The sequence below is a fragment of the Pituophis catenifer genome, unplaced genomic scaffold (assembly GCF_029215685.1).
Source record: "Pituophis catenifer annectens isolate HBS135680 unplaced genomic scaffold, rPitCat1.0.hap2 SCAF_4, whole genome shotgun sequence".
NCBI classification, from domain to species: Eukaryota; Metazoa; Chordata; class Lepidosauria; order Squamata; family Colubridae; genus Pituophis; species Pituophis catenifer.
This window is the reverse complement of record NW_027256884.1, coordinates 43,304,100-43,318,682: the sequence shown is the minus strand read 5'-3', so window position 1 is coordinate 43,318,682 and position 14,583 is coordinate 43,304,100. Positions and strand designations below refer to the sequence as shown.

The following is a 14,583-nucleotide window of genomic DNA, read 5'->3' as shown; positions in this document are numbered from 1 at the left end:
ATAAATTAGTTTAATTGAGCCTTCACATGTAGACCTGGTCTTTCACACCTGACACTTTATCCACTTTCTGAATGCCTGTGTCCATGCCTGTTATTGAAATCTGCATTTGTGAGGTATTATTGAAAATCCCTGAAAAGTTGCCTTTTTTAAAAGAGTAACTTAGAGTATTACTTTCATATATACAAGTATTATAAAATGTATCCAGAGCATATATTTTGTGCAAGTATTCTGATCTAAACAGACTACTAGTCATAACCTTGAAACTCAAAATATCATCAGGTAACGACTGTAAGGAAATTGACTTTAGCTTTTGTAATACTTTTGAGTATGTAAGTTGATTGTTTTTAATATTATTTATTTGTATACTTTTAGGGATCCAAACCAGCCTGTTCCCCAAGATACAAAATTCATCCATACAAAGCCTAATCGTTTTGAGGAAGTTGCTTGGTCTAAATACAACCCAAAAGACCAACTTTATTTGCACATTGGTTTGAAACCCAGAGTTCGAGATCACTACCGAGCAACAAAAGTCGCTTTCTGGTTAGAACTTGTACCACACTTGCACAATTTGAATGAAATATTTCAGTATGTTTCCACTACAACTAAGGTGCCACCGCCTGATATGACATCGTTCCCTTATGTTACCCGACGTTCTCCTGGGAAATTTACCACCAAACGCCCGTTAATGACTCCAAGCAACAATCCAAAGCATTCAAAAGATACCCAGAAAACCTCTCCAGAGGATACAAGTGTTCTGATAGAAAACAAGAGAGATTATTCTACAGAGCTAAGCGTTACTATTGCTGTAGGAGCATCATTATTATTCCTCAACATTTTGGCATTTGCGGCTTTGTACTATAAGAAAGACAAGCGACGTCATGAGACACACAGACGCCCCAGTCCCCAAAGGAACACAACCAATGATATTGCCCATATACAGAATGAAGAAATTATGTCACTGCAGATGAAACAGCTGGAGCATGATCATGACTGTGAGTCACTACAAGCTCATGATACCCTGAGACTCACCTGTCCACCTGATTACACCCTGACTCTTAGAAGATCTCCAGATGATATTCCACTCATGACACCCAATACCATAACCATGATTCCAAATACATTAACAGGAATGCAACCTTTGCATACTTTCAACACTTTCAGTGGAGGACAGAACAGTACTAATTTGCCTCATGGACATTCCACCACTAGAGTATAGCTCAGTCATGCACCCATCACATACCACCCGGAAGATTAACCATAAGAAAAAAAGGGGGGAAATTCATATTCTCCATCAAGAAATTTTGTGGAAATGAAAAGTTAAAAGGTGAAAGAGCAGAACAGTCATAATTTTCTTCAGATCCTTTCCATAGGAACTCTGATATTCAAGAAAGATCACCCTCTCAAACCCTGTGAAATGTGAAATGTGTACATTGCTATTAGGATTCCGCTTTAATATCTCAACCACTTTGATTGAAAATAAGAGTTGAGGCCTGAAGAAAGTCTCCTAGAAAAGGATATATATTGAGTGTAACAAACAGAAACAGAACTTTTGAAACACAGAGCCAGTGACTGTATAGGGTTTCTTCTTCTTCTTTTTTTCTTTGAATAAATAAAATTAAAAAAAAAAAAGATGTTCTATATGTGCCATACCATGAATGGCCCTTGTTATACAAAAGACGTCATCATGGGCTTTTACCCATCCTAAGAAGCTGTAATCCAGAATGGGGAAATAAGATTTTATTATTATTAAAAAAAACCTAGGACTGACTATGCAGTAAATATGTATAGTTCTGTGCAAAGAGATGACTTGCCAGCCTGAACTATATTTAAGGAACTTTGTATAAAAACAAAAAGTGTACATAGCTGTGAGTTTTAAAAAAGAAGCTTTTATTGATGTTTTCAGTTTGAAAAAAGCTTTTAGAAAGATTGTGCTTTCAGTTGTGATCTATGTGTATAAGCATTAATCATACCACCTATGTTTCCTCCCAGACCTAAAGGAGGGTGTTCTTCTTAATTACTACTGAAGATCCAAACATGAAAGTTTTTTCCTAATATTTCATTTCTGGGAAAACATATTGTATCATACAAAGGACACAGATGACTGTGTGGCCTGCTAGATTTTCCTTTACAGGCTGAATAGATGCATGTTAAGGCATCCATAGATAGGAAACAGGATTTTATTTTTCCTCCCTTAAAGGAAAGAAACCTCTCCTGCTACCCTACCCCACCCCACCCCACCATTTCCTTCCTCTTTGTGTTAGTGTCCGTTATATTGCAACACAGCGACAAATTGGAAGAATTTCAACAAGCTTGTTCAGTTGATCTAGGAACTTTGTTCTTGGTATCCTATGTACCATGAATCTTTGCTTCTTTCAGACAGCCTACTTTCTAAAGCAGGTTTTTTTTTCTTTGATAAGATTCTGCCTGCTCTAATGGGTAGCAGAAAAGGTTATGCAAAGAAGGGAAATTGCTATAGCTATGTTGAACAGGGAGATCACACAAGTTAGACAAAGGGCGATATTATTTTCCCATTAATTAAGTTTTTACTGGATCAGTAGCTAAAACTTTTGACCTATTTTAATCAAGCTTAAGCTTGATACCATGGAAAGCAAGTGAGAAACCATATTAATGTATAATGGGTGAGTTGTTTTGAAGAAGTTGGATCATTTCATAATTCATCATTATTAATTCTATAAGAAAATATTATTATTCACATCATCTACAAATGCAGGGAAGTGTGATGCGAAATGCAGCTGTTCCAACAATATACCTGGCATCTCTGTATAGAGTTGAAAAACAATTCTAAAGAAAATCAATCAAAATAAATCAGACATCATAAAAGTAGAAATTGTTATTAGTGAGTTACAAATGGTTTATAAAGGTAGAAACCAAAGATATTTGAACAGAGTTGCTCTGCACAAGATCACATCTTTCCTGGGGTGTACATTCTATTTTTTCTCTTTTATTGAGGAAGGCACAATACTGCTATACTATCATCTTTGTAATAATAAATATAAATGTGATGTGATGTCACATAATGTAACACAGGATGCCTTCTGCTTTAAAATAGATAGTTTGAGCTATTCTAACTTATAGCTACTTTGATGTTTTGCTGGGTATGGAGTATGGAATATATGTACAGCTTCATGCTGATTCTGAGAGAGAAAACAGGTTCCTAGAGTAGCAAACAACTGCTGAAGATCTAATAGAATTGTTAACATGATCTTCCATCTTAGAAAATGAAATTAGTACATGCTTTCCTTTTCTTTCCAGGTAAAATTTTAACAGTTCCAATTTTTACCCAACAGTCAAAGGAAGTCAATGCATTCCTTGATTTTTTTAAATGTAATTGTAATGTATTTTGTTAGTTTTATATTTCACTTTCCCTCTAGGAGCTCATGGCAGAATACATAACATTCCCTCCTCCAGCTTTTCCCCATGAAAACAACCCTGTGAAATTGATTGGTCTTAAAAGTAGAGATTGGCACAAAGTCATCTAGTGAGCTTTCCTAGCTGAAAGCAGACTAGAAATTGGGTCTTCTCAATCCTTGCCCAGTATCTTAATCACTTCATGACACTGGCTGTCTAAAGCTAGATCTTTGCCATCATGACTAAAACATAACACTTCTTCATGACTCAGTGGGGAATAATAAAGAAAACAATGGCATCTTATTCAGATGGGTATGTTTGTTATGTGAATTATGGTATTTGTTTAGTACTTCCAGTTGTTTTCTGCTAGCAATATGTACAGTAATGTGTCAGGCTTGTGACATTTGGATAAAACCATTTCTGTAAGTGAATGATTTTAGCTTTTAAAAATCAATGAAGATGATGTCACTTTAATAATTTAATACATCGGGACAGATGTATGATTTATAAATGGAAATTTTTAGGCTCTTCAAAGGATTGTATAATAATAACAACAAAAGATACTTTAAAGAATAGAAAAAAAAAATCCCAGACTTTTCTTCTTAACCTTAAGAGGCACGCAGGGTTTCTTTTGTTATTATTTCTTCATTTTTTTCTTTTTGGTTTGCCTTAAGTAAGGACAGAAGATATATATGGCTGGACACATATGTATAAACTTTTCAGCAGCATTTTTAATAATAAAATATCACAGTATTTTCTAATGCTTTGTGCAAAGAATTACGTGTTTATCATTTTTGTAAAACTATCATTTTGAAAATCTCTGTGTGAGCGTGCACATGTATGTGAGAATATGGATGTAATATGTAGTCCATAATGAGCCTTGTCAACACTTGAAAAGTGTTGAAATGATAAGCCTAGATAAGTGTTGAAATGATAACCTTGATAAAGATAAATACTGTAACCAATCTTGCTAAGAGTTTGCAGATAACTTTATGGAATGCCAGTTGCTGACATTCAAACCACTGAATACAACAAATACTATCTATAATTAATGAATTTTCCTTTCCTAGCAGAAGGTAGACTAGAAGTTGGGCCTTCTCAGTCCTTGCCTAGTATTTTACAGTTTAATATAGTTGGAAGGTCATCTAGTCAACCCCCACCCCACCCAAGCAGACCCTACACCATTTTTGACAGATGGCAATCCAGTCTCTTCTTGAAAGCTTCCAGTGATGAAGCTCCCACAATTTCTGGAGGCAAGCTATTCCCTTTGTTGATTGTTCTCACTGTCAGAAACTGTCTCCTTATTTCCAGGTTGAATCTCTCCTTGTTCGCTTTCCATCCATTATTCCTTGTCTGGCCTTCAGGTGCTTTGGTAAATAGTTTGACCCTCTCCTCTCCTCCTCTTAATCACTTTGTGACACTGGCTGTCTAAAGCTGAATCTTTGCCATCATGACTAAAACATAACACTTCATTTTTTTTTTAATTTGATTTATATGCCACCCTTCTCCAGAGACTCAGGGTGGCTTACAGTGCGTTAAGCAATAGCCTTCATACTTTTGTATATTTATACAAAGTCAGCTTATTGCCCCCACAAACTGGGTCCTCAATTTACCTACCTTAGAAAGGATGGAAGGCTGAGTCAACCTTGAGCCTGGTGAGATTCGATCTTACTTTAATTGCAGACAGCTGGTGTTAAATTACAGTGCTTCTGTCTGTTGAGCTAAACCAGGCTATTATTTTCCTTAGTTACAGTCTGTCATGTGAAAAGGGATACCCATACTAAATATTTGTTAACCAGAATGCTAGCCCTCACCAGGTTAAGGTAGTAATGACCTTACAATTAAACATAATAATTAATTCAAATGAAAACTTCTTGAATCTTTTGAACCAATAATTTTCTTAGTCTTATTTTTGATATTTAATTACTAGGCTATAATATGCAACTTTATATAAATATATGAAAACCATATACCAATTGGTTTCTTTGTACTCCATTATCAGTTCCGTTATTTCAACCCTCTTCTTCAATCTTACTGAAAAACCTCAAAGACTGATCACATGCAAAGAATGTGTTCTACCATAGAGTACAATGAGATGCTATAGAAGAGCCTATAGAAGAGTCTAAACGCCATGGGACTTCATATAACAAACTAATTTCAGGCAGAGTTCCACAGTTAATAAGTTTTCTGCATATATCACTAGGTCTGCAAAGTTGGATATTCAATGAGTATTTTTTTATTTTTTTTTTATTTATTTTTATATGCTGCCCTTCTCCGGAGACTCAGGGCGGCTTACAATGCGTTAAGCAATAGCCTTCATACTTTTGTATATTTTATACAAAGCTTATTGCCCCCACAAACCGGGTCCTCATTTTACCCACCTTAGAAAGGATGGAAGGCTGAGTCGACCTTGAGCGTGGTGAGAATTGAACTCGCAGTAATTGCAGGTAGCTGGATGTTAAATGCTGCCTTAGTAGGAGGCATTAGCCTCCTATGCCACTCAGGCATAGGAGGTGTATGTACAAATGATACTAATGGTACTAAATGGTGCTGTGGTGTATGTACAAATTATACTAATTATTATTTCTTAGAAAAGCATATATGAAATATAAAATATGACTGAAACGTTCTTTCCTTTTGGGAGAGCAACTGGATCTAAAGGAAGCAATCAGAAAACTATTTCTTTGAATTAAGAATTTTTAATTTAATAATGATTAACTTATTTTGAAAATTCTGATCTTTTTCTATGTATATACTAGCTGTACCCGGCCACGCATTGCTGTGGCCCAGTCTGGTGCTTCTGCTGGGCTAAAAGAGCAAGGCTGAAGTTCCAAACTTTCCACGAACATTTGGTGGGCATGGCCAACTCGATGTCACTCACTTTCATCAGTCACATGACAGCCCCAGAGCCACGCCTACCCAGCTGGTAATTAGGGCAGAGAACTGGTTGCTAAAAAAACAATGGGAATCACAAAATCCTCCCTCTCTGTCTCCCCCTCTCTCTTTGTATCTCTCTATGTCTCTCTCTCTCCCCATCTGTATCTCTCTCCCCCCCTCTGTATCTCTCTATGTGTCTCTCTTCCCCCCCTCTCTGTAGCTCTATGTCTCTCTCTCCCCCCCTCTCTGTATCTCTGTCTGTATCTCTCTATCTCTCTATGTCTCTCTCTCCCCCCTGTATGTCTCTCCCCCCCTCTGTATCTCTATGTCTCTCTCTCTCTCTCCCCCCCTCTGTATCTCTCTCTGTCTGTCTCCCACCCTCTCTCTCTGTATCTCTGTATGTGTCTCTCTCCCCCCTCATCTCTCTGTATTTCTCTATGTCTCCCTCTCCCTCTCTCTCTGTTTATCTCTGTCTCTGGCCTGGCCTCTTCTGCATCCCCTACCATCACCCTGACCTTTTCAGGCCAGGCCTTCACAGCTCTCCGCACCACAGCAGAAACTCGGAGCCCCCCTCTGTCCTCCCTACACAGATGTTCTCTGGGGGCTTGATGGGGAGACGCATAGCAGGGAAGGGAGGGAGGGAGGGGGTGCGGTGGGGGCTCGAGGCTGGTTTGGGGCTTCCTGCCCGAAGGAAGAAAGCGGCAAAGCCAGGAGCCACGCACACCCCACTGGACCCCTGCTGCACAGTTCTCCTCCCTTGCCTGCCAAGGGCAGGGGAATGATTAAATCCCCCGCTCTTCCAGGCGAAACGAAGAAAGGCTGGCCATCCTCCCTCCTGTCCGTTTCCGCCCCCCAAAGCCTCCCCAGAGCCCCTTTTCTGCCAGAAGCCAAAATTTTCATGTAGGCTCCGTGAACTGCCAGAGCGCCCACCTGGGAATCAAAGGCGGCGCTGGTCAAAGGCGACCCCAAAGGTCCAGTTGCCTCCAACTCCCGCTCACTGACCGGATTCGCATAGCGCCAGTTAGCGGCTGGTCTTTCTGACCTCGGGGCCCATGATAGCGCTGGGCCAGGCATGATTTGGGCCAGGTGAGGGATGGAGGGTTCCCGCTCAGCGGACCCAGGCAGCCTCATTGCCAGGTGTTCTTTGGAGGGAGCCCTGAGAGCGGCTGGCGAGGGGGATGGGCAGCAGCAGCGGGCGAATCTAGTTCATGGAGTGGCTGGGGGAGGGGGAGGTCAGAGCGGGCCCTGGCCAGCCCTAGAAGCGCCAGCTGCGAGGGCTTCCTGACGGGGAGCCGGCTGCCTACCTGCCGAGCCTGGTGGCAGGATATGGCCCTCGGGTGTCTCTGCCTTCCAAATGCGCAGTTTCTTGGAAGCAATATGGAGAGTCTAAATATAAGGAGCAGAAATCTGTTGAGCGTAATCAGGGCTGGGAGGCTGCCATGTTGGTTTTGCATCCAGCAGATGGCGCTGATTTTCAATGTTTTTCAATGTTTGTCAATGTCTTTCAATGTTTTCCAATGTTTTTCATGTTTTTACCTGTCACAGGTGTGACATGTATATAATATAGGTATATAAAAACATGCCCGTAGTCGAATGCAACGTTGTGTCAAAATTTGAAAGCAATTGGTGAAGAACTTTCGGAGATGTGTGGTTATGTACAAACGGACATTTACATTTTTATTTATATAGATAGAGGGGTTTTTTTTGCTGTGCATGTCTGATCTTCAGAGGTAAATCTCTGGGTCAGAGGTACACATATTACATATTTTGTTGCTATGCAATTCACAACATTGTATATGAACGTGTGGGCTTTTGCGCATGTTTAGGAAAGTACTTTTATTCTTGATAGTCATTTTCAGGCTGGATTAATTAATAAATTATAAGGCAACTTTTTTTAAAAAAAAAAATACACATCTAACCAAATATACGAGTAGTGGTAATTTTACACCAAATTTTTTCTTACACAAATTTTATAGTTGGGCACACTGTAAAAACAAACCAAAATTTCACTGTATTTTCTGAGATAAATCTTTGAATTAAATATATATGCCAAATTTACTATGGGAAAAACAGTACCTCATGTAGTCATAGGGTAATACAAAATTAAGCTCAGACCCACATGATTTTTTAAAAAATCTGTTAAAATGTACTTAGTAACTTTCAAGTTTCATAATTATATATGTGTGTGTGTACACGCATGTATGTATGTTTACACACACACACACACACACACACACATATAGTTTAAAAAGCAATAATAGGCTCAAAAACTAATATGTAACAACTTCTGGGGAGGCATGGTTAACTAAGCATATTTCTGAAAGAGTAGAGATGGTGATCACTGCAAAGAGCAGGAAGTAGGACAAGAAGAGCACAGGAAAATAACCACATGTCCTCTGGATGGTTGATGCTCACAAGAAAACTGCAAGACAGCAATCTCCCATGCACTTCAGGGCCAGGAGATGAAGGAAAACCATTGCATTCTCAACTATGGCACAGCCTCTTTAAGGACACTTGAGTTCATTAATCTCACTTATTAGGGGATGAAATTGCTTATCTAACTATTCTAAGGCTATTCAAGTTCTTTAGAACAAGAAGTTTTAGTTTACCTTCTTTCTTGAACAAAAGATAAAAACTCTTAATTAGCCTACCAATAAATTATAATGCTTGTAAATTTATTTGATAGACATCAATGAACTTTAGTATCATTAAAGAAAGCAATATTTCTACCTTATGTTACATTCAAACAGTATGGTCAAAAGTTCTCTGATCTTTTATATAAAAAACAATTACAGTTCAGAAAGACATATTTTTACTCTTAAATACAGAGCATGTACTCATGCTGTGTTTCCCCCAAAATAAGACCTGGTCTTATATTTTTTGACTCCAAAATAAGCACTAGGGCTTATTTTCACGGAAACACAATTTCAGGGTGATCAGCTAGGTGGCCCACCCCCTGGCATGTGCACAAAAGGTGGTGCCGGGGCCAACGGTGTCCAGCAGCTGCAGTCCATGCAGCACAGGTGAGTTGATTACCTATCCAAGCAGCAGATGGCAGAAGCATGGGGAGACACACAATCTGGATGCGCCACACAGGCTGTGGCAAAGCGGAGAGTTGGTGGGCCAGAATGGGCAGGCGGCCATAGGATGCTCATCTTCGCACAGTGGCACAGTAGCAGACAGAGGCAGAGGCGTAGGGGATAGCACAATCTGGATGTGCCATGTGGGTCACAAGCAAGCCAAAAGACGGAGGGCCGGAGTGGGTAGCCGTCCATGGGTATCTTTGCATCTCTTGGCTTGCCTGTGGCCCATGTGGCATGTCTGAATTGCTGGCCTCCCCACGCCTCTGCTTCTGCCAGCTGCTCAGACAGATAATCAATTCACCTGTGCTGCACAGGCTGTGGCTGCTGCTGGACATCATTGGCCCTTGCAACCTTGCTACCTCCGTTGCTGGCCATGCCCACCCACCCACGGGTTGATGACGATCTTCACTCAGGCTTATTTTTTGGTAGGACTTACAACAGGTGCATTCCTAAAAATCAAGCTAGGGCTTATGTTCAGGGTATGGCTTATTTTTGGGAAAACACACTAGAACCTTGTTTATTTTCAATGAATATAAGATGAGGAATTGCGAAGCTACATTTAGCACATGAGCTGCCTATGTCATATTTATTATAGAGGGGGGGGTTGCCTTGTGGCTGCCTGTATTAAAGTTCTGCAACATTTCAGATTTTAAGAGAAAAAAGTGCATAAAAATCATTAAAAATCTGGAGAATATCAGAGTTGGAAAGGCTATTCAAACATATAAACATTTTATAACTTTAAGTTATACTCAATTGCTACCTGATAAATTTAAAAATTTAAAACTCAAAAGCTTAGGTGCTGGAAAATTACACAAATTTTGAAATTATAGCACTAGTAAAGTACTGCATTGTTATATATCTAAGGGAATACAAAGTTTCAGATACGCAATGTTTGAATGAAAATAATTTTATTCACAATTGGCATGTAGCCCAGGAGAATGAGTCCCAAAGTCCACACTTTCCCACCATAATCCTATTCACTGATCTACTGTCTGTTCACATAGACATACAGGAAGTCTTTCCAAATCTCTGCTAAATAATTTTCAAATTTTGGAGTTTGGAGTTTCAAAACTTCATATTATTGGAAAGATATGTCACCATAGAATGGATAATCTCAAATTTTCGAGCTTTCTTTGTGCATCATAGAAGTGAAGAAAGTCCTTGTGAAAATTTGTAAATATAAAATTGAAACTACTGGAGCCATTTCATTCATCATGAAAGCTGCTTATGGAGATTCTCAGTCATCCAGGCCATGGTTGTCCCAAAGGGGCTTTTTCAAGAGGTAACTGGTCATTCTGGGGGGTTTTTTCTTTGAAGATATTTCACTTCTCATCCAAGAAGCTTCTTCAGCTCTGACTTGATCGTGGGGAATGGAAGGATTTATACTACTTGCAGACAGCTGGTCATTTGCATTCTTTTAGCAGGTCATTAAGGTCACCTGGAGGTTTATCTGTGTCATCAGGTTCATCTAAGTGGTGCAAATTGGTGTGATGCCTTCTTGGAACTGTTGAAAGGACTGTGTTATGGATTGGAGATAGATGATGTCATATCCCTCCCCTTCTGTTGAGAGAGGGCTGTTCAATTTTGACATATATAGCCTCCTTAACCCCTCTTTCAAAGCAGCAATCTTCTCTGTCCAAAATATGGACTTTGTTGTCTTCAAAAGAGTGGCCTCTGTCTTTTAAATGCAGATGGACTGCTGAATCTGGTCCTGATGTGTTTGTTCTCCTATGTTGTGCCATGCGTTTATGAAGTGGTTGTTTCATTTCCCCAATGTACAGATCTGCACATGGCTCACTGCACTGTACTGCATATACCACATTGCTCAGTTTCTGTCTGGGTGCTTTGTCCTTGGGGTGGACAAGTTTCTGCCTTAGTGTATTCTTGGGTTTGAAGTGTGCATGTATGTTATATTGGCTGAAGATCCTCCTGAGCTTTTCTGATATGCCTGCAAGGTACAGAATAACAATGTTGCTTTGTTTATTGTTCTCATCATTGTCTGTTACAGAAGAGCTCCTGTAGGATCTTTTTTGAGATTTGATGAAGGCCACTTGGGATAACCATGTTCTGATGGCTCCTTGATGTGTTTACATTCTTTTTCTTTCCCATATTTGCTGGTAGTCAGGTCTTCAGCTCCGTGGTGTAGAGTTCTGATGACTCCAATTTTGTGCTCCAGTGGGTGGTGGGAATCAAAATGTAAATATTGATCTGTGTGAGTGGGTTTTCTGTAAACTTCAATGTTAAGGCTTCTGTCTTCCTTAATGTGGACTGCCCAGTCCAGGAAGGTTAGACTATTTTCCTTAACATCTTTCTGTGTGAATTTGATGTATCTGTCCTAAGAGTTAATATGTTTGATGAATGTTTCCAATTCCTGTGGCTGATATCATCCACATACTTATATTAGTGAATGCGTGGAATTCCTGTTAAGGAGTCTAGGGCTTTGGTTTCTACCTCTTCCATGTAGAGATTGGCTACAATGGGGGACACTAGTGAACCTATGGCGCAGCGGTGGTTTTTTTCTGTAGAAACCGTCTTTTGGGAGGGTTTGTATTTTTTTTTTTACTTGTTTTTATAGGAACAAGTGTTGCATAATAACTTGGTGCAGTCCTCTGGGGAAAGAGGATATATTGGTTCATAAAATTGTTCTTAATAATTTGTGAGATTATTTTAATTATTCAGTATGGGTTTGTTCTAAGTTGTAATGTGTGCATTCCTTTAAACAAGTCTTTACCCATGTTTTGGAAATACTGTATATACATACATACAAGTCTTCAGAAGCTGGGGTCGTGAATGCTATAGCTACCACATCTTTGCTCTCTGTTCAGAGAACAGGAACATTAGCTTTCTTCTTGACAAATCCATCATTCCAAATTTCCCTCCTGAGCAGAAGATAGGAAACTGAAGTGTTCAGATGTTGTAATATTATTAAAAATTATTGATTTTAAAATAACAGAAAAAATCAAAAGAGGAAAATAAAAGATAACAGAAAGGAAATTTACAAGCATCATAAAAATGTTATATAATTTCAAAATAACAATGGTTTGATCTACATATTAAAATATTTTATATACATATGAATATTTAAGAAGTATGAAAGGATGTCTGAAAGCTCGTTTGTTGTAGCAATTAAGAAACCAAAAGACCGTAAGTTCTCTCCCTGTCTTAAGCAGAAAGGCAGCTCAGTGACTCTGGCTTAGCCGTAAAATGGAGACAATGGAAAACCACTTCTGAAATATTGCTTAGAAAATTACAAGGACCTGTCCAGAAGTCACTATGAATTAATACTGATTCAAAGATACAAATAAAGTAAAGTAATTAACTGTAGACAGTATTATTCAAATTACAAATTACAAACTGAGATAAAAGAACTCTAATAATTTTGACAATCTGAAAAATCAACAAAGTTAAGAAATTATTTTGAGAAAAATGGGTACTACAATCTATATCAGAAAAAAATCCAAACTAAGAAAATCCTTAAAAGTAGAGGATAATGAAATTTTATTAGACACAGTTTCATGTATTTCTGGAACTTACTCTGGGCCACATGAAGATCTTTATCAAACTTACAAGTGCAAATTAAAGGGATAGCAATCCAACTGGATTTTGTTTGTTAGTGTTTTTCTGCTTAGAAAAATTGACTTGATCTTGAAGAGTCAAGTGACAAAGCCTTGAAATCATCTGCAGCAGTAACCCAAAGTGTAACATTATGAAGCCTGCTTCTGGGATGTCCATGTTACCTCAGTCATCAAGTGCTGAATTATGTGTTGATTTGGTAAAATATAAATCCTGCTCACAGAACACACCTAAACAAGTCAATAATGGATTAAGGTTTTTTTTATGAGAACATCTAAAAAAAGATTAATTGGTGTAGTCAACTAATCTTGGGGAATAGATTAAATTCAGACTGTGATAGCTTCATCTATTCATCAAATATATCAAGGGAATAGCTGGATAGAATAAACAAGTATGTTTTGGATCAATTAGCAACATTTTTTCTACTATAACAGGGTCTTAGCTTGTAAATACTTGGCAAATGCTGTTGACTGTAATTGTAATCAATTAAATTGTTACCTGCCATACATGTTGGACCACAGATGATCCAAGTCATATAGGTAGTTATATGGGAATATTATAACAATACCTTTCCTAGTAAAATGTGATGACTCATAGTGGCCAGGTTAATGTGGATGGGTGGGTGTGGCCAGGTCAGCAGGGATAGGTAGGCTTGGTCAGATTGGTATGAATGAGTGGGTGTGCCTGGGTCAGCATGAATGACTCAGTGTGGATGACTCAGTGTGAATGACTCATGGGTTCAGTGTGGCCAGGTCAGCGTGGATGGGTGGCTGTGGCTGGGTGAGTGCACCTTGGTGGATGCAGCTGGATTGATGCAGAACAAGTCGACCTGGCCAACTGAACCCATGGAAAACTCAGTGCCCCACCTGAAGAAACATCAACCCCTAATGCTCCAGCCAATGGGATGCAGGGATGGAGACAACTTGCAGTGAGGGAAATCACCAGCATGGGACAATTCAAACCAAGCAGGGAAGGGAAGAGGCATTCCCCCACACACACCAGAAGAAACATTGTCCCATTCCAGGCCCAAGATGCAATGCAGCAATGTGCTCATAATTAGAGCTGACCTGTCCTGGCAGGTGCCTTCCTAACTCCCAGGATGGGAAACATGCACCTGGACTGTGTGCCATGACAAGCCTCCATCCTCTGTCCAGATTGTGGTCCTGCTGCTGCCGTTTTAGAGATAACAGCTTGGGATGTCAGCCAGAGTGCTCCACAAAAGAGCTGGCCCTCTGCCTGCAGCTTTCCTTACAAAGAAGGGATGGAGGAAGCTCAGAAACATGCTTCTGCAGGGGGAAAGGCAGCAGTAGTTCAAGAGAGGCTGGGCAACAGCAAGGATCCTAACAAATCCTCCCGCCATCCCCCCCCCATTCTGTTCTCTCATTCTGAGAGTTGCAACTTTGCACTGTCACTGCTCCCTGCCTGCCCAAACTGCTGGCAGCCAAGTGCAGAGTGGCACTATTTGTCCCACCCCTGTGCCACAGCCTTAAAAGGAGAGAAATCCATGAAGCCTCCTGGAGCCTGCACTGAAGCCCAGCAGGGGTCAATTCACTACCCCCAATTACTACTTCCCTGTTGCCCGCCTCCTCCTTCTTTGTGCCCAAGATGGGACTACAATTCACCGTCTCCTGATTTCAAGCCTGGCTGAACTTAGTGAAATGAGAAATTTGCAAGTAAATGA

At 39.7% G+C, this 14,583-nt stretch overlaps 1 protein-coding gene across 3 annotated transcripts in view; it reads left to right on the top strand.

Annotated features, from left to right (window-relative positions):
* The window catches only part of NLGN4X (neuroligin 4 X-linked), a 146,480-nt gene extending 144,627 nt beyond the window's left edge, over positions 1–1,853 (top strand). For all 3 annotated transcript variants that reach the window (XM_070942802.1, XM_070942801.1, XM_070942800.1), the window contains one exon: positions 373–1,853. In XM_070942802.1, coding sequence (XP_070798903.1) covers positions 373–1,216 — 844 coding nt within the window. In that variant the 3' untranslated portion in view covers positions 1,217–1,853. The remainder of the gene's footprint in view (positions 1–372) is intronic.
* Positions 1,854–14,583: the final 12,730 nt, after the last annotated feature.